The following is a 19,312-nucleotide window of genomic DNA, read 5'->3' on the forward strand; positions in this document are numbered from 1 at the left end:
TGTTTTATGGCCTTCGATAAATCATCGAATGTTTCCCCGACCCAAAGAAAACAGGAAGAAGGAAGAGAAATAGGTTCATCAGCTGAGGCAGATACGCTAGATTTTCGGTTGGTGGTAGCTAGAGTGGGTGTGTCGGTGGTTGAGTATTTGCGGACAATGGATAATAGTTTCGTCGTAAAATCGTAAAACATTCAATACTAATGATGTTGTTGGGGGAGGGTGGCGAAATCGAATAGCACAGCAATTCGTCATGTGGAATAGCCAACAAGTTGTTAGAGAGACTACTACAGCGACAACGATGGCTGGCGGAAACTTATTTGAAAACCATCGCGGCAGTTCTTGAAGAGTTGGTGCTTGAGAAAGTGGCACGGTTTAGATAAGCGCATCAAAAATCTATAATAATAGTTATATTCCATATTGAAAGTCCTTTAAAAGGGAAGTTTTTAAAATTTACCCACATAAAAAAAGATAAAATAATTAAAAACTTTTTTTTAAATTTAACAATATTTAACCACCGTATTCGCAAAACTTAATGGAGCCTTACAATAGCTTTATATGAAAGTTTTACAGGAAATATCTCAAATAAATCTATTTCAAGTCTACACTAAAACTTCTGAATACCGGTGTAATAAGAGTCTAGGACTTTTTTAAGACATTTAACTATTCATTCATAATTTGTTTCTTAATTTCTTTATTTTTAGGCGTAAATGGTTACCCCAAATTGGTCGTAAACCAACACAGAGCAAAGTCGAGAAAACACCCGAAAAATTATTGGTTAAAAAATCGTCGGAGAAGATCTTTAAGGTAAGTGACAATGACTTGGTTTCTAAAATATAAAAATTAATCTCAACAATATATCAAATAAAAAATTCTAAATAAAAAGTTTAAATTGTGAAAGAAAAATTAAGAAACAAAAACTAATTTAAACGAAATGGTTCCAACTTTATGTACCAAAATTTTTTACAAAATATGTCAGTAAAAATTAGAAAAACACAAAAACACCGCAGCGCAGATATTAGCATGTCCGCATATGACGCTGAACGCCTACGTTCGAATCCTGGCGAAACCATCAGAAAAAATTTTTCAGCGGTGGGTTTCCCCTCCTAATGATGGCAACATTTGTGAGGTACTATGCCATGTAAAACTTCTCCCCAAAGAGGTGTCGCACTGCGGCACGCCGTTGGGACTCGGCTATAAAAAGAGGCCCCTTTTCATTGAGCTTATACTTGAATCGGTAAGCACTCATTGATATGCGAGAAGTTTGCAGCTGTTCTTAAATTGAATGTTCAAGGGCAAATTTGCATTTGCATGCTATGGCGGATCTCTAGTCGCCCAAAAGCAAAATCGGAAGATCTGTATGAAGTTTTACTTTTCAATTTGGCATTATTGGCATTCGGTAAACATATTTTCTACCCACACATCATCCAAAATTGCAAAAAGAATGAATAAATGAGATAATCGGAGAAAAAAACCATCCCTTATTTAAATTTGGGAAAATAAATCCCAATTTTTTGTCTCTGTGGTAAAATAAATAAAATTACGCCTATCTTCATTTTCATTGAATCTCAATATGTATGTAACTGAGAAAGAAACGACACACCAACAGATCCTTAAGTATATCAGACACTGGTTGACGTCTCGAAGATGTCTAGGCTTTTTTTAATAACATTGGCACTTGACTTGTCGTTGTTTACATTCAACTAAACCATTTTCAATAATAAAATTTTACATGCCAAATGTCGTTAGTAAAAATGGACCGCATCTTTCTGTTATATTTTAGTTACATGTAGTGATCAATAGGTGACGTTGGTGAAAAGAGACCTAATCTTTTTTTAGCGATTTTTCTAAAATTGGATTTTTAAAATGTAATTTTGCATCAGAGTGCCCTTAAATAAATATATTTATCGATTAGATTAATTCGCCCATGCACTGTGCCAGGATATACGTACTTTTAATATATTTTGTGATAGAGGTCCCAAAATTATCCCTAATCAACTTTTTCAAATGCCGTATCCTATTATTATTAAAATTGTTTTTTCTTTTTCTTTTAGTTACCAGCCAAACAAATGGACGATACCCAAACATCACAGCTGTTGGCAACAGCAAACTCATCGCAACTCAATACATCACAACAAGACTTTGAGGCTGAGGAGGAAGTTGGACTGGAACTACCGCCACCGATGAAGCCAATACAAGAACCACATTTGATTGCAAATGGGCCGCCAACTTTCAATAAGGATATGATGAAGGATAACTCATCCGTAATGGTAAGTAAAAATTAATTTCTTAAAATATTAATAAATACAATTTTAAGCTATACAAAAACAAATAAGGACAGGCTAAAGTCGCACTAAGCCGACCCTTTAATACCCCCTACACCACATTGGGTATACAGCCTAAGTCATCGAAACTAAAATTTGATTAAATTTGAAATGTAGAATTTTGACCAAGAAGAAATTGTTGTTTAAAATTTTGAGAATATCGGTGGATAAATCGTTAGCAATGGTGTTAAAAGTGAAAATCGCGAGGTACATATATATGGAAGCTATATCTAAATCTGAACAGATTTTGTTAGAATCGGTTCACAAATGACGATATAATTGCAATATTAGTCCAAATCGGACAGACATATTTATGGAAGCTATATCCAATTCTGAACTAATTTTTTTCCAATTTCAATAGTCTTCGTTTCTAGGCCAAAAAGGTGCCCGTGCCAAATTTGAAAACGATCGAATGAATATTGCGACCTGTACATTGTACATAAATTAACATGGACAAAGAGATGGAGGAACGGACATAGCTAATTAGAATCAGAAAGTGATTGTGATTCGATCGGTATACTTATCAATGGGTCTAGCTTTCTTCCTTCTGAATATTTCAAACAAATGCAACTAAAATCTAGTACTGACTTCGAATTTTCACTCGAACAACAGCCAAAACGCAATATAAAACAAGTAAAAAGGCATTAAGTTCGGCCGGGCCGAACTTTGGATGCCCACCACCTCGGGTATATATGTAAACCACCTTACGTCATAATCCAGTGAAAAATGTATAATTTATGCCCCCATAGCAGTTGTATCGAAATATGGCCCGTTTTAAACCAAATTCGACACGGACGTGGTCTAATAAGTGAAAGTCATTGTTTAATTTTGTAGAACAAAATATTGGTCTTTTTGGTAGCCATATACAAATATAGTCCGATCGAAACCACATACGACATGGATGTCGAAAAGCCTAACTTAAGTCACTGTGTTAAATTTCAGCGAAATCGGATTATAAATGTGCCTTTTATGGGGCCAAGACTTTAAATCGAGGGATCGGTCTATATGGCAGTTATATCCAAATCTGAAACGATCTGGGCCAATTTGAAAAGTGATGTCAAAGGGCCTAACACAACTCACTGTCCCAAATTTCGGCGAAATAGTACAATAAATGCGCCTTTTATAGGCCCAAAACCTTAAATCTAGAAATCGGTCTATATGTCAGCTATGTCCAAATCTGGACCAATCTGTGTCATATTGCAGATAGATGTCGAGGGACCTAACACAAATCATTGTCCCAAATTTCGGCGAATTCGGAGAATAAATGCCCCTTTTATGGGCCCAAAACCTTAAATCGAGAGATCGGTCTATATGGCAACTATATCCAAATCTGCACCCATCTGGGCCAAATTGAAGAAGGATGTAGACTGGCCTAACACAACTCACTGTCCCAAATTTCAACAAAATCGGATAATAAATGTCGGACTACATGGGGTTTATATCAAGATATAGTCCGATATAGCCCATCTTCGAACTTAACCTGCTTATGGACAAAAAAAAACAATCTATGCAAAGTTTCAGCTCAATGTCTCTATTTTCAAAAACTGTAGCGTGATTGCAACAGACAGACGAACGGACATGGCTAGATCGTCTTAGATTTTTACGCTGATCAAGAATATCTACTTTATGGGGTCTTAGACGAATATTTCGGAATGACAAAATGAATATACCCCCATCCTTCGGTGGTGGGTATAATAAATTAAAACCATTTTTCCAACATAAATTCTAAATTAAAGTATATTTTCCAACATAAATCCTATTATTTGCAACATGTCCCACATGCCGGGGCCATTCCTACCTCCCTTAACATAGATGATTGATTGATTTATTGTTAACATCAGCGCCTGAAAATATGCTTTATAAACGACTAATACCCATTGATCGCTGTTATAAAGTCAAACACTTCTGCGTTAAATTAATTAGCACGTTTCTTTTCCTCCCTTGAACTCATTAAAAACTCAGTTTACTTTGACCGTTTGCATTGCTTCTTGAAACTTGTGCAAAAATAACTCTCCACCCTTTACTGGTTTGTGAAGTGAATGCCCCTTTTATGCAAACATTTCATTCACAAGTAATGACTTCTTTAAATCGACAACCTTCTTGTGAATGCGAATATTTTACAGGTTGTGTAACCAACCCTTTGTCAGTAACTATGAGTGAACACACATTGAAAAGGAAATTCAAAGAAAATTTTAATAAGCTGTATTTTCAATTGAGAATTTCTGCTTCTTTTATGTTGTGAATTGAATGAAAAAGTGGTACCTTCTGTTTAAATAGATTTACACTACAAAAGAAAGAACTTATATTTGAATGTTAGGGGCTTTTGTTTGTAAAACTTAAAAAGGGTAAACAGGGTCGGTAAAATCTACCAATCGGCTTAGAATCAGAACTTAGAACCATATTGTATTGGTCCCAAAGAGAAAAAAGGTTATACATTGAAAACATTGTGACGTATATAGAAAAGGGAACAAAAAGGGGCCTAGGATATCCGGATAACCTTTGTCAACCAGTTTTGCTATATCAGTTTCTGAGTTTTTCGGCTTAAGCCTCCAACCTCTACCTTCCAAATTGCGCGAGGAAAAGGGTACATTCAGTCCTTTTTCTCGCCCTTCTTGACATCGCTTTTCAATGTAATATACATAAGGTGTACACAACTCGCATTCGGAGTTAGTTCTAAAATCACCAATCTTCCTCATACAGGTGAATAGTCATAGCATTAGTATTGGCATTTTAACGAATATCTAGGTTTAAGCCGGACGTTAACAAGATCACACTGTTTTCTATGACTACCAGGTAACGCCACACCGACTTATGATGTCAATCTCTCAAGTAGTAGGTTAGATTAGGTTTAAAAGAGGGTGCGGATGTTAATCCGTTCAATGCCACTATGAACATATGTACACCTAAGCTAGAGATCGACTTGTATGCTCTAGATTCTAAAAAGTAACCTCGTGAAAAAACCTAAATCGAAAATTCCGTGCTACTCACAATAATTCTTCTCCATTCCATACCATTATGTTGGGTCTTCAAGTCTGGTATCCCATCCCAGTGCCGGTGTCTGATAGTCTAAAGCCTTGTAATCACCTAGGAAATGCTCCATCGTCTCTACACATTCTGTCACTTGCCGCACCTATTCTGCTTAAGCGCGTTCGTAGTCCTATGTGTCCCGTTTTAATTGCGCAAGCCGTACTGAACTTCTTCTTACTCCCTTCCAGTAAAAGCCTCGTGTTCTAACGATGCGGATCTTCCCATTGATATAGTTTTCTCCAACAATGTCTATCTGTCTTTGTATTTGTGTTTTAATCAAATTTTTTTGCAAAGTAGCTCCATTGCACATCAGCTGTCCAGCAACTATTCACAATAGAGTATTTCATAATATTAAAAACATTTGTAGCATTAGTATGAAGCTGTTGAAATAAAAGTTGCACATGTCCTATATTAAATAATTAACAGTTGATAGAATTTTCGCCCATTTTGCCACATACTTACAGTGCTTTCTATAAACAAAACATACATAAGTGCGAATACTTGCTTATCCAACGTAATGACCCATATCAAAGTTAGCATCTCAGACCGATCTACGTCATGGCAATACACTGAATGATTTAGTTACGTCTTACACAAAGTGATCGATTCGATTTCTCAATATTTGACCTGTTGGCAGCTTTATGGTACTACGAGAATGGGGGCGACAAAAACTTATACTGACAAGCCTTAAACGTCAACTTAATGATTCTCGTTGCTACACACGTTTTGAGTATTTTTAGATCAAGCTAACCTTTGTACCGAAATAAATTCTAAATCTTGTCTGCCGAAAAAAAAATCTGTAAAGATCCCAACAACATTGAGAGTGTAAAAAGAGAAAATGTAAAAACAAGTAAAAGTGTGCTAAGTTCGGCCGGGCCAAATCATGGGAACCCACCACCATGGATTGTGCTTAAAATTTATACAAACTAAATTTAGTTGAAGGGCATAATTTTATTCTACATACCAAACTTCTGTCAAACCAGCAATAATTAAAGATTCTAGGAACCAAACAAGCATAACCAGCGACCGGTTCATATGGGAGCTATATCAGGTTATAGACAGATTTTGGCCGTACCTGTCACCTGAATTGCGATCTCTAGAGGCTCAAGGAGTCAAGACCCAAAATTGGTTTATATGGCAGCTGTATTTGGCCCATTTACAATCCCAACCGACCTACACTAATAAAAAGTATTTGTGCAAAATTTCAAACGGCTAGCTTTACTCTTTCGACAGTTAGCGTGCTTTCGACAGACGGACGGACGGACAGACATAAAAATCAGAGAGATTTTAACCGTATTGTGAATGAACAACATCTTCAATATCTGCTGTGAATGAACAATAAATGTGACCAGTTTTTACCCAATATAGACTTTTGATGATACTCACACAAACACAGTTTGGTGTTTTCAACAGTGTTAGTGTGCCCATCACTGATTAAGATTATTAAAGGGAATTTTATTTTAATTACTCATACGCAACCATGTCCATTAAGATTATGTAAATGCATTTGAAATCATCTGTTTATAAATTAATTTAAAAGTAAAAATTGTACACTTCCCACTTGGAACCAACTATTTTCTTGCGAAATTGTAGTATGCCATGGTATAAGTATCAAATTACAACACACTTCACAACACGCAATAATTTAAATCAAATATGTGCCTTCGACAACAATTTCAAAATGTCAACGTCAATTTTTCTAGTTGACAATAGAGAACAAAAGAGTACTTACTTCATGTTTTATGGAAATTTCATTTATATTATCACAACATTTCTAATGAAATGTGAAATTCATTACAAACATTGTGAGGAAAAATCTTAAATAAACTGACGATGATTGACGTTTAATCTAATGTCACATGCATTGACACACTTGACACAGCATTCTCACATTACTAGCCTTTCAGTAGTCAGAGAAGAAAACAGGATTTAAAAACTTTGTTTTTATGCAAAATATAAATAAATTTAAATAAAATACAACGAGTGGAGACCTCTAAATAAATATGAAGAAAAACACTGATTGATGGAGATTTTGTTTTCAAATACCATTGAGAAAATTCCATTCAATATATTTTGTTGTGAATGGACCTCGGCTCCTACCTCAATTCTGATGCCATTTAAGTATTAGGCTACTTATGTTGTTTTTCCAACAACTGACTATACAAACCGACCACCTACCTCCTCACACACTTACATTCAATTTTAAAAATAGCCAATCGCCATCTAAGTACAAAAGAAAAAAATCCCCGCAAAATTTCGTTTCCATCACCTGTGACCTTAGACTAACATTTTTTCCTAATAATCTATTCACCTACCACCAACAACCCTATGAGTTGTTGCAATTTTTTAGGGAATCCCCTTTGGTGGGTGGTAGTTGAAAGATAAAAAAGTCAAGAAAAAAAGATGAAACTCATTGTTTACAATTTTTTTTAATTCAACGGTGGGCGCAATCGTACGTCGATATGTCTTCCACCAAAACAATCCCCCTTTTTGAACGCATTTGCGTCAATATAACGCACGATACAGATTTCTTGGACTTGGTATTGTTAATGGCAGAAATTCGCATTTTTTTTGTCTGTCTATACGACTAGTCAAGGCAGCGGTCAAATGGTGCGAAAGAAAAAGAACCTTGTATTTGTAATAATTTGCGTATTTTTAGATGATTTAAAATTCTTTTATTTTTCATTTGAGTAGCTATTTGAGATACTTAGTTTTAGTGCTGCGAATACTTAGTCATATGAACGTTAGCTAGAGGATGTGGTTATCAAATGGAGGAGGTTGAGGGGATAGAAGCAAAAATTAAATAGACACCAGGCAATAAAAAGCAAAACATTTATCACTTAGCTTTGGTATACAGGGCACTTTATTTTAAATACGGGCCTTTTTTTCAATTGTACATGGAATTATCATAGAGGAAATTCTCTCATATCGAGGAGTGTAATAATAAGAATTATTGTAGAATGCAAATCTAAACGTAAACCGTTACTGTAGAGATAGGTTCATATGGAGATTATATTGAGATATAGGCCATTGCAGCCATAGAAAATAAATCATACCGATATCTCATGCGGTTCTTTGCAAAATTGTCACATGCAAAGATTGGAAATAAGAAGAAAATTAAGAGTTTAGAGTTGCTTTTACTTTGAGTAACGGTGTGATTGTGAATGAACAAAGAAGATATGAATTCACAAAATCGATGTTCTGAATGAACAAAGATGTTGTGATTGCACAAGGAAGATGATTAAGCTAAATGTCAAACAATTTTGTGATTTTTTTTTTTTACTTTTATATTATTTTTACAAAACATGTTAAGGTTTTGCTGTTAACATCTTTCTGTTAATTTACCGTAGAGATAGGTTCATTATATCAAGATATAGGCCAATGCAGCCATAGAAAATAAATCATGCCGATATCTCATGCGGTTCTTTGTAAAATTGTCACTTGCAAAGATTGGAAATAAGACGAAAATTAAGAGTTGATTTTACTTTGAGTAACGGTATGATTGTGAATGAACAAAGAATATGTTGTGAATAAACAAAGATGTTGTAATTGCACAAAGAAGATGTTTAAGCTAAATGTCAAGCAATTTTGTGATTTTTTTTTTTACTTTTAAATGACTTTTACAAAACATGTTTATGTTTTGTTGTTAACATCTTTCTGTTAATTTATTTGTTTTTTCAATGTTGTTGTGTTCTCTTTTTAGCCAGATCATTTTATAATTTTTCAACAATAATATGTTGCAAATGGCAAGACAAAATAAGTATACTTTTTTCACTTTGTATCATAGTGAATCTTTTTTTGTTTTTAAAGGCCTCTCTCGATTTTTACATGGTAGATTGTACATCCCACCCCTGATAAATATTCTTCATAGCTGCCTAATAGTCCGTGAGAAACGAAAAACAAGCACATTTATTAAATGTTTTATTCATTTTTTTTTCTCTCTATCGAATATTTTTGTATCTTCTCTGGGTATATGAAAGGCAACGTATATGTTTGTTTGTTTGTGTACAATACATCAGAGTGTTTTGCCTTTTTATTGTTTATTATTTTAGCATGGTTGTTGTTATTTTAAATCCGTATAAACCGCAAACACTTTTCAAAGCACAACGATATCGAAGATAGAATAGCAGCAACAATAACAGCAAAAAATCGGCACGCGGGCCATCATCGTCATCATTATCATCATCGTCGTCGTTATTATTGTGATTATGAAGCATGGTGTCTGTCTTTTTAAACTATACCCCAGATGGGCAAATGTAAATACCCAGGCGAAAACTTGGACGATTTGTTTACAGCCATACAAGCATCATACAAGAAAATGTTTGAATTTTTTTTTTAACAATTATTGTGGTGCATAGCCTCTGTTTTTTTAAATGAAAAGAGTGTGTGGGAGAGAGAGAGATGTTGGCAAGCATTAAGAGAGGATGACCATATAAATGGCGTTGACATCCATTAAATGCTTATGTTTATTTTCCAAATAGACCAAATATTCTTGTGAAGGAAATTTTTGATGCCTCGTCAATCATCGCAGTCTCTTCCCCCCTAACCGCTCACTTTCTCCATCTCTTTTGTCATTTCTCCAACGGCAAGCTGAAGTGAGCATGAAAACATAATTCATTATCCGATTTGGCAGACATTTGGCACTTTAACAAGCACGTGATATGGCAAAAAATTAATAAAAAATGATTTAAACAAAAAATTAAGCTTTTGTAAATCGAAGCGATTTGTTGGGGATTTTTGTGGGATCATGTATTTAAAGGGAGTTTAGTGTGCATAGGACCAACAAAAAATAACAATGGAATTTGAATTAAAACTAGAAGCTCAAGAAGTAAAATAGGGAGATCGGTTTATATGGGAGCTGTATCAGGCTATAGGCCTATATGGGAGAAGCCGTTGTCCAGATCCAAGATCGGTTTATATGGCAGCTATATCAAAACATGAACTGATATATGCCATTTACAATCCCAACCGTCCTACACTAATAAGAAGTATTTATGCAAAATTTCAAGCGGCTAGCTTTACTCCTTCGAAAGTTAGCGTGCTTCGATAGACAGACGAACGGAAGGACAGACGGACGGACATGGCTAGATCGACATAGATGAATATTTTATACCCTCCTCCTATGGTGGAGGTCCTCATCGCTCCGCGTATGCCAAGACATGTTCTCTGAATGGTCCTTATGTTGCACTTTTTCTCCATATCAGTCCACCAAACTACTGAGGCGTAAGTAAGTATTGGTCTAATCACGCTCCTGTAGAGCCAGTGGACTATCCTCGGATTCAGGCCCCATTTTCCAACATTTGTGAGCCTTCTCAGTACGCTCCATGTGACGCTTCCAATTCAGTTTCCTGTCCAAGATAACAACTAAATATTTGACCTTGTCAGATATCGAAATCGTCTTTTTGAGGAAACGTGGTGCGTTAAAATTAGCCGACATACAATTTGTTTAATTTTTGGCACTACTTGGCATTGAGGATGTCAACTTGGCTTCTTTTCACATTCATTCTTTGTTTACGTTTTCTCCTATTTAATGACATTTTCAATCGGCAGTTTTGACATCCTTAATGATGTCCATGGAGGCTATCTACTTAATGTTTTCGCAAGTGACCTGACCTTCTATTTGTGAAACCTAAGCCGCGCTTGAAATTCAAGTTTATTTTATTCCTCTCTTCTAGTTTTTATAAAGTTGTTTTAAGGAGGCTTAAAGATGTTGTGTAGAGAATATTTTGAATGTCAAGTAAAAAAAATAAAAAATATGCACAAACACGCAACAATCCGTAGACTAGTCAGCTGTTTAAACTCTAGCAAGAACACTTCAGAACGCTCCCCAGCCAAACAGATGTATAAGCAGGAGGTTGAGCCATGTAAAGAAATGTCGGCCTGCAGCACGCCGTTCCGACACACCTATAAAAAGCAGCTCACTTATCATTGAGCTTTAACTTAAATTGGACAGTACTATTTGATACATGAGAGTTTACTCCCTGTTCCTTAATGGAATGTTCGTGGGCATGTTATTCTTGATCTTCAAGCTGGGGCCGAATTACCGCATACGTGAACGAGTAAAATCGTTCGAAATCTCTCTATTGTGAATTATATAACTCATTGTTGAACGGGAATTTTTGAAATGTAACAACACGAGGTTTTAAATCAAGCATTATTTATACATACTTGGACATACAAATTTTTATATATTGGGTTGCCCAAAAAGTAATTGCGGATTTTTTAAAAGAAAGTAAATGCATTTTTAATAAAACTTAGAATGAACTTTTACCAAATATACTTTTTTTACTCTTTTTTTTTCTAAAGCAAGCTAAAAGTAACAGCTGATAACTGACAGAAGAAAGTATGCAATTACAGAGTCACAAGCTGTGAAAAAATTTGTCAACGCCGACTATATGAAAAATCCGCAATTACTTTTTGGGCAACCCAATATAATTGCTATAACAACCATTAAACACGAGGTGAAATTTCATTCGATACGAAAGCGCCCCTCGGCCCCTGATGTCTTGTTTGTTTTGTTTATGTTGGTATCGAGTTAGTTTAAGTTCTTGACAATCTCAAAGTTATAGTTGTCAACAGTCAGTTTTTGTTTCAACTCATCTTTCGGCGTTGTCATGGGTTTATCCTTCAGCTTTCGCTAAAACCGGCGCCTTAAACGTTGGCTCAAATAATTTTGTTTTGTCTGCCTAACTTTCAGACCCACTTCAGCAGGTTCTTTCTCAAGTTGTCCAAAGTTGTTACAGTTAGTGTTGAACGCCATTGTGGTACATGGTATCATGTACACCCTCCGAACGCTTGAGCTCGTAACCAGCAATAGTTTTCCCTTGACATTGTTGAGGTCTATGCATGTCCAGAAGTTAGCATGTCCACCTATGACGCTGAACGCCTGGGTTCGAATCTTGGTGAGACCATCAGAAAAATTTTCTTCAGCGGTGGTTTTCCCCTCCTAATGCTCGCAACATTTGTGAGGTAGTATGCCATGTAAAACTTCTCTCCAAAGAGGTGTCGCACTGCGGCACGCCGTTCCGACTCGGCTATAAAAAGGAGCCCCTTTATCTTGAGCTTAAACTTGAATCGGACTGCACTCATTGATATGTGAGAAGTTTGCCCCTGTTCCTTAGTGGAATGTTCTTGGGCAAAATTTGCATTTGTCAATCTTCATTACGGCTAGGCGATATACACTCAATACCCCATCGTCAGTTTGTTCCGTTACTATCGGATACCAACAGTTTCAAAAACGTTCTCTCCTAATCGACATTAAAATTTCGATTGATGACTGTGCCCGCCATCAATCGCACCTCAATAACTATGCTAATAAATGATATTTGTCAAAACATACAAATTTTAAATTAAAAATTATTAATTATACCCACCACCGTAGGATAGGGGGTATATTAATTTAGTCATTCCGTTTGCAACACATCGAAATATCAATTTCCGAACCTACAAAGTATATAGATCGTCGTTAAATTCTAAGACGATTTAACGATGTCCGTGTGTCTGTGCCTCCAAAAATTTAGATATTGAGCTGAAATTTGGCACAGATTTCGTCTTTTTGATGCACGCTGGTTAAGTTCTTGACCGGGCCAAATCGGACCATATTTGGATAAAGCTGTTATATAGACCGATCTGCCGATGAAGGGGTCTAATGCCCATAAATGCTTTATTTTTTGTCCACTGAAATTTGAAACAGTGAGTAGTTTAAGGCTTCCCGACAACTAACCCAAATATGGTTCAGATCGGACTATATTTAGATATAGCTGCCATATAGACCTATCTCCGGATAAAGGGTCTGAAGCCCATAAAAGCTTTATTTATTTCCCGATTTCGCTGAAATTTAAAACAGTGGGTTATTTTAAGCCTCAGATCGGACTGTATTTAGGTATAGCTGCCATATAGACCGATCTCCCCATAAAGCGTCTAAAGCCCATGAAAGCTTTGTTTATTTCCCGATTTCGTTGAAATTTGAAACAGTGAGTAGTTTAAGGCTAACCCAAATATGGATTAGATCGGTCCATATTTAGATATAGCTGCCATATAGACCGTTCTCCCGATAAAGGGTCTGAAGACCATAAAAGCTTTATTTACTACCAGATTTCGCTGAAATTTGAAACAATTGGTTATTTTAAGCCTCCCAACATCTGACCCAAATATGGTTCAGATCGGACTATATATATAGCTGCCATATAGATCGATCTCCCGATAAAGGGTCTCAAGGCTATAAAAGCTTTATTGATTACCCGATTTCGCTGTTATTTAAAACAGTGGGTTATTCTAAGCCTTCCGACATCTGACCTATTGGGTTGCCCAAAAAGTAATTGTGCTTAAGTTATCAAATTTTCACCGGATTGTGACGAAAGGGGGTTTATATATATATACCCGAGGTGGTAGGTGTCCAAAGTTCGACCCAGCCGAACTTAATGCCTTTTTACTTGTTTTTATTTTATGAAAAGCTTTGTTTTGCAAATATCATCGTTAGAATTTTTTTGTTTTCAAATAACAAGCAATTTTTAATGTTTCAATTTATGTTCCATCACACTCGATAAGACATTTAATAGCTTTGTTCCACCTTGAACTATTTGACGCCGATCGCTTAGACAGACAACAATCACACCAAATTTCTTTTCCACATGCGGGCAGACGTTGCACATAAAGTAGATAAATCACTTGAACATTCCATACGTTTCTCCAAACAAACAAAGAAAAAAAATCAACTAGCCTTTACCTAATTATCTACAAAACAGGGAAAAAACAAATAAACCCCAACGCTGCCGTGCGTAACACGGCGGTCGGACAGACCTGTTCATCGAAGACACTGAGACTAAACAGAATTTTCTGCTCCTCAAGCGTATTGAAACTACATTGCAAAAATATATAAACTTGATATGAAAATACACTCCATGCTGCCGCAGTCTTCCGTCATTGGACTCAGTTTGATTTTGTTGTTACGATGAAGCGTGGTGTGGTGTAGTGTACTCTCGGTGTTTGTTCAAAATATTTAAATGCTAATTCCTTGGAGTAGAGTTGAGGCTGAACTACAACAAAAATAATCGTTTGTCGTTTTCAATGTTTTATTTTCTTATCTAAAGAAAATTTATTTCGTTTCGTCAATTTCGCGCATTTCGGCGAAAAAGTGTCTTTGTCGTCAGTTAACAAAAAAAGAACTTAACTCCCTCACACGGCTGTAGATAAACGCGCAATGAGCTGTTTATTCCCTTTTCTGATGGTAGGTGGTGAGTGGTGGGTGGCTCGGTTTGGTCACTCCATTTCAGCTCAACTCAAAAATAAACTTTTTTTCGATTTAACAAATGAAACAATAATGCAATGCAATTCGAGTGCATGTCTAGAAATTAATTAAGAGTCAATCAGTGGAATCGTTTATTTTCGCTACAAGCCATTTACGGACGATTGTTGGTGAACACAGTTTTTTAATATAAATTTTTAACACAAATAAAAAGTAAATACTGATCTGTGTGGTGCTTCAAAGTCACGTTTTTTGTTCCCCCAAAGTTAGAATCTGATTTGGCATAAAAAAAGTGTATACCATATCAAGCATAAAATCAAAGAAACGAAACCGGTGGAAGAAATAATCTTTGTGTTACCTAATAATCATATTTTATCGAATTTTTTAGTTAGATCATAATTACGTTGTTGCCCATTTTAAAACGTAATTTGAATGAGTAGAGTTAATCAAGTGGGAAATGAGAAACTGTGTAAATACAGCAAACGCATTAAGTTTGGGCGTATTAAACTTTGGATATCCCCATAGCTATATATCCAATTCTTTATTAACAGGGGTTGTTTTCTTTTTATGCTGTGCATTGTCTTGGAGAGTGGATCGCGATAAGTTTCGGAGGGTGGATGATTTTCTTGTTGTCGTTATGTTGTATAACTGGTAGTCTGCCATCAGACGTTTTCATCCATTGTGAACAACAACAGGAACAGAAGAAGGAAGATGCACTCTAGTTCCTACCGTTGAACCATCCAGATCGCTTTAAAATAAATCCGGATGTCGTTTCTAAATACGAGCTATCAACTCAAAAAAGGAATTTTCTCTGTATTGCTGGCCATTTGATCAAAAAGTTAGAAACCAGTCACATATTTCTAACAAACAACCTTACTCGGGTATACGATGACTGATGTCTAAAGAACACTCACCGTGGAAGTATGTAAAGAACAGAACCACTCAACCCACACTCTGGTGAAGCTAAAAGAGAATATTAAAGTTACTAACATCGATTAAGAAAGCCTAAGTACTTGAATGCTTCTTTCCACACTTGAATATGTGGATTGACCAATCGTTTGTGAAATAACAAAGGGCCGAATCATATCCGGTTTCCACCATTGATCTACTCGTCAATTTCTTTAAATGAATATTTAAAAATAAGGCGATCGATACCACAAACTACCACGCTAACTATCAGCCAGTAAACTAAATTTTCCATGAACATTCCATTAAGGAACAGGAGATAATTCCGCACCAACCACCGCTGAAAATTTTTGTTGATGTTCCCGCCTGGATTTGAACCCCGGCTTTCGGCGTCATCGGTTAGCGTGTTAACCTCTGCGCCACAGTGGCCTCCGAGCCAAACCGGTTAATTATTGATCCCTCTAAAATCTCAAAAAGTTATTGTTTTATATGGAAACTTTATCAGGTTGTAAACCAAATTGAATTGAAATTGAATACCACGCTAACTATCAGCCACTAAACTAAATTTCCCATGAACATTTCATTAAGGAACAGGACATAATTCCCCATCAACCACCGCTGACAATTTTGATGATATTCCCTCCGGGATTTGAACCCAGGCTTTCGGCGTCACAGGCTAACGTGTTAACCTCTGCGCCACGGTGGCCTCAGGGCCAAACCGTTTAATTATTGCTCCCTCTTAAACCTCAAAAAGTTATTGTTTTATATGGAAATTTTACCAGGTTGTAGACCGAATTGAATGATACATAGCATGTTTGTTGAATCACTACGTGCAAAATTTCAGCCAAATCAGATAAAAATTGCGCCCTCTAGACGCTCGTAAAAAATTAGAAACACCAGCATTTCAAATTTCAGCTATGTCGGATAATAATTGCGTCTTCCAAAGGCTCACCCGTCGTAAGGCGTATTTAAAAGGTAGTCTCACACGAACAGCTGTTAACAGCTAGCCAGCTCTAACGGTATTTAGATGACAGATTTTTGTTTGCATTCTCTTTGTTGTAATCTTCTTTCTCGCATATTCTCTGCTCATGTACGCACACAAACTTCATTGTCTGGGTTAGGGGAAACGTCGATCAGCTTGATGACAAGATGGCGAATTGCACCATATGATATGTAGCTGTTATTCAAATGAGACCACCTTTAATTGCTTCGCCATGAGCCGTTCGAAAGTTTGCATGTTTACGACGGATAGACAGAAGGACATGGCTAAATCGACTTGAAATATCTTGGTGATCAAGAATATATGTATATTAGGGCGGATTGATTTCAAACCATAAACCGCGCATCTCGACTTGGAAAAAGCTAGTATATCTAGCATTTATTTTTTTGACAAAGGCGGGCATATACATGTTCAAGTTGAGAGGCGCGGATTAGGATTTTATTTTAGACACATGGTTTCTTCGAAGAATATTATATAGTTTACGTTTTTGCTATACGAAATACAAAAAAAAACAAATCGGCCCTAATATATGTATATACTTTGTGGGATCTTACCAATATGACGAAGTTAGTGTACCCCCATCCTATGGAGGAGGGTATTAAAAGAAAGGGAGAAATTAACCTTGTGTTACTCCTGCAGTCAACTTGTATACATAGGATGAGAACCCACCTACAATAATGATGGAATGGAAAATCAAAAAACGCTCAATATATATCCAACGAAGTGCACCGAAAGAGTCCCTTTTGAATGGCTTGAAGATATACAGAGCCATGACCTTTCTCTTCTTGTACTGGTAGTTAGAGCGAATCTACCGTTCCCACAGGAATGCTATTTCATGCAAAACAGAAATTTATAGAAAATTATCTTCGTTGGAAGCTTTGTCGTAAACGTTATAATGCCAAACATCACCTCATTCAGCTGAGAAATAATTGCTCTCTTGCCTGCAATCATGGTGAATGGTATTGTGAATTATTGGTAATTGTAAGCACTCATTATTTGACAAATAATTGCTCTCTTGCCTACAATCATTGTGAATGTAATTGTGAATTATAGGAGTAATGAAAATGAGTTATCGGTAATTATTTATTGCGCATCATTTAACCGCTCCGTTAATTGAATAAATAAGAAATAAACAAAAGTTGTGGATTGTCTTAAAAGACAGTCCACCATTTTTAAAATATCAAAAAAGTAAGTGTCTTTGGTTTTATTGAGCACTAGATACGTATACAAATCATGATAAAAAAATTCAATTCTGTTTATTTAACGTTACGTGGTTACCAACCTCTAACGACAATGCGAGAAATTAAGGGCGAATATTTGTTAAATTTTTTAAATAAAGCTTGCATAACATGTGTAACATTTCAATTAAATGACATTTATTAATTTTTAACGTAACGTTATGCATAATTGGCTTGGACCTCACTTTGCCAATCACAATAGATGTATTTCTTTTAATGGTCACACTTTTATGTGAGAAACATAAAATCTAATTTTATATATAATTCTAATTGTTTTTTTTTTGTTATTATCATTTGCAGGCCAGCTCAGGCAAAATGGATGGTCTATCGGAAATCGAACAGATTGTTAAAGAAAAAACAGTAAATATATTTTTTTATTCGTATTTAAAACTAAGTTTATGAAACCCTTAAACTTGTTCCACAGGAAAGACATGAAGAAAAATCAAAAATTCTCAGTGAGTGCAGCAGTAATCGTGGTGGAGCAGCTACCAACAATAGCAGTAGCAGTGATTGCCCCGGTATTGCTATGGGATCGGAAAACATCGATACGGCGATGATCTATCCGAGTTGTGACAACAACACCAACAAATCATCAATGACTGTAACGATGGCAGCCAGCAGCAACAGCGACAATAATGACGAAGTAAACTATAATTTTTAATTTATTCATTTTAAACAGCATATACCTAAGCCAAAAAATACTTCTCCCTACCCTACTTTAGAACTCGACAGCAGCACATGCGGCCGCCGAAGCAAGTGATAATGAGTCGTCTATACAGAATCGTAGATTTCCTGCACTAGCCGAACTTCTGTCGACCGAAGAAAAGTACATTGAGGATTTAGGTGATATTGTTAATGGGTGAGTAAACATATTTAAAACAAACAAACACACATACACACCCAATTAGAAAACAAAACAAATTTAAGTGAAAATAAAACACCCACATTCTTTCCATATTCCCCCACTTTTGGAAAAAAAGAATTTTAAAAAACTCATGATGACTAATTATTTTTAATTTCTGTTTATTTTTGTTTTTAGGTACATAAAGGAATTGAGAAATGTGAATAGTGAAATATCATTGCCAAATGATTTAAGAGGACCCAAAGGACAAATGGTGTTTGCCAACATAGAAGCCATTTACGAATGGCATCGAGAGTAAGTACTTAGAGCTTACATGCCCAGTTACACTATGCAACAAAACGAGAGTAGCAGTCAAAGAGATTGAACATTTTTTACAAATAAAAACGGTATTTCTATGTCGATATTAAAATATTTCGAAATTTCAAAAGTCAGTGACAAAATCTGTTGACGATGCCTAGGGCTTGGCTATTTCAATAAAATTGGTTAAGATGCAATGTTTTCCGCATGCATTCCATTAAGGAACAGCGGGGAGTCCTCCGCGCTATAAATTTTTATCAGGCGTATTTTGTGATATATTCAGATCTATGAGCAAATCGATAATCCAAACCAGATATTAACAATATGCTAGATTCTTCTGGGGATTTTCTAAAAGAAACAAATCGACTCTTCCATCATTTATCGACTTCAAAGCAGCTTCAACGAGTTCTAGTCTGA

General features: G+C 35.9%; 1 protein-coding gene across 1 annotated transcript in view; it reads left to right on the top strand.

Moving 5' to 3' along the window:
- The window catches only part of LOC106090780 (triple functional domain protein), a 144,375-nt gene that overhangs the window by 119,158 nt on the left and 5,905 nt on the right, over positions 1-19,312 (top strand). The window contains exons 9-14 of the mRNA XM_013257075.2: positions 702-804; positions 2,052-2,267; positions 18,037-18,096; positions 18,161-18,379; positions 18,459-18,595; positions 18,776-18,892. Coding sequence (XP_013112529.1) covers positions 702-804; positions 2,052-2,267; positions 18,037-18,096; positions 18,161-18,379; positions 18,459-18,595; positions 18,776-18,892 — 852 coding nt within the window. The remainder of the gene's footprint in view (positions 1-701; positions 805-2,051; positions 2,268-18,036; positions 18,097-18,160; positions 18,380-18,458; positions 18,596-18,775; positions 18,893-19,312) is intronic.

Source organism: Stomoxys calcitrans, chromosome 1 (genome assembly GCF_963082655.1).
Source record: "Stomoxys calcitrans chromosome 1, idStoCalc2.1, whole genome shotgun sequence".
NCBI classification, from domain to species: Eukaryota; Metazoa; Arthropoda; class Insecta; order Diptera; family Muscidae; genus Stomoxys; species Stomoxys calcitrans.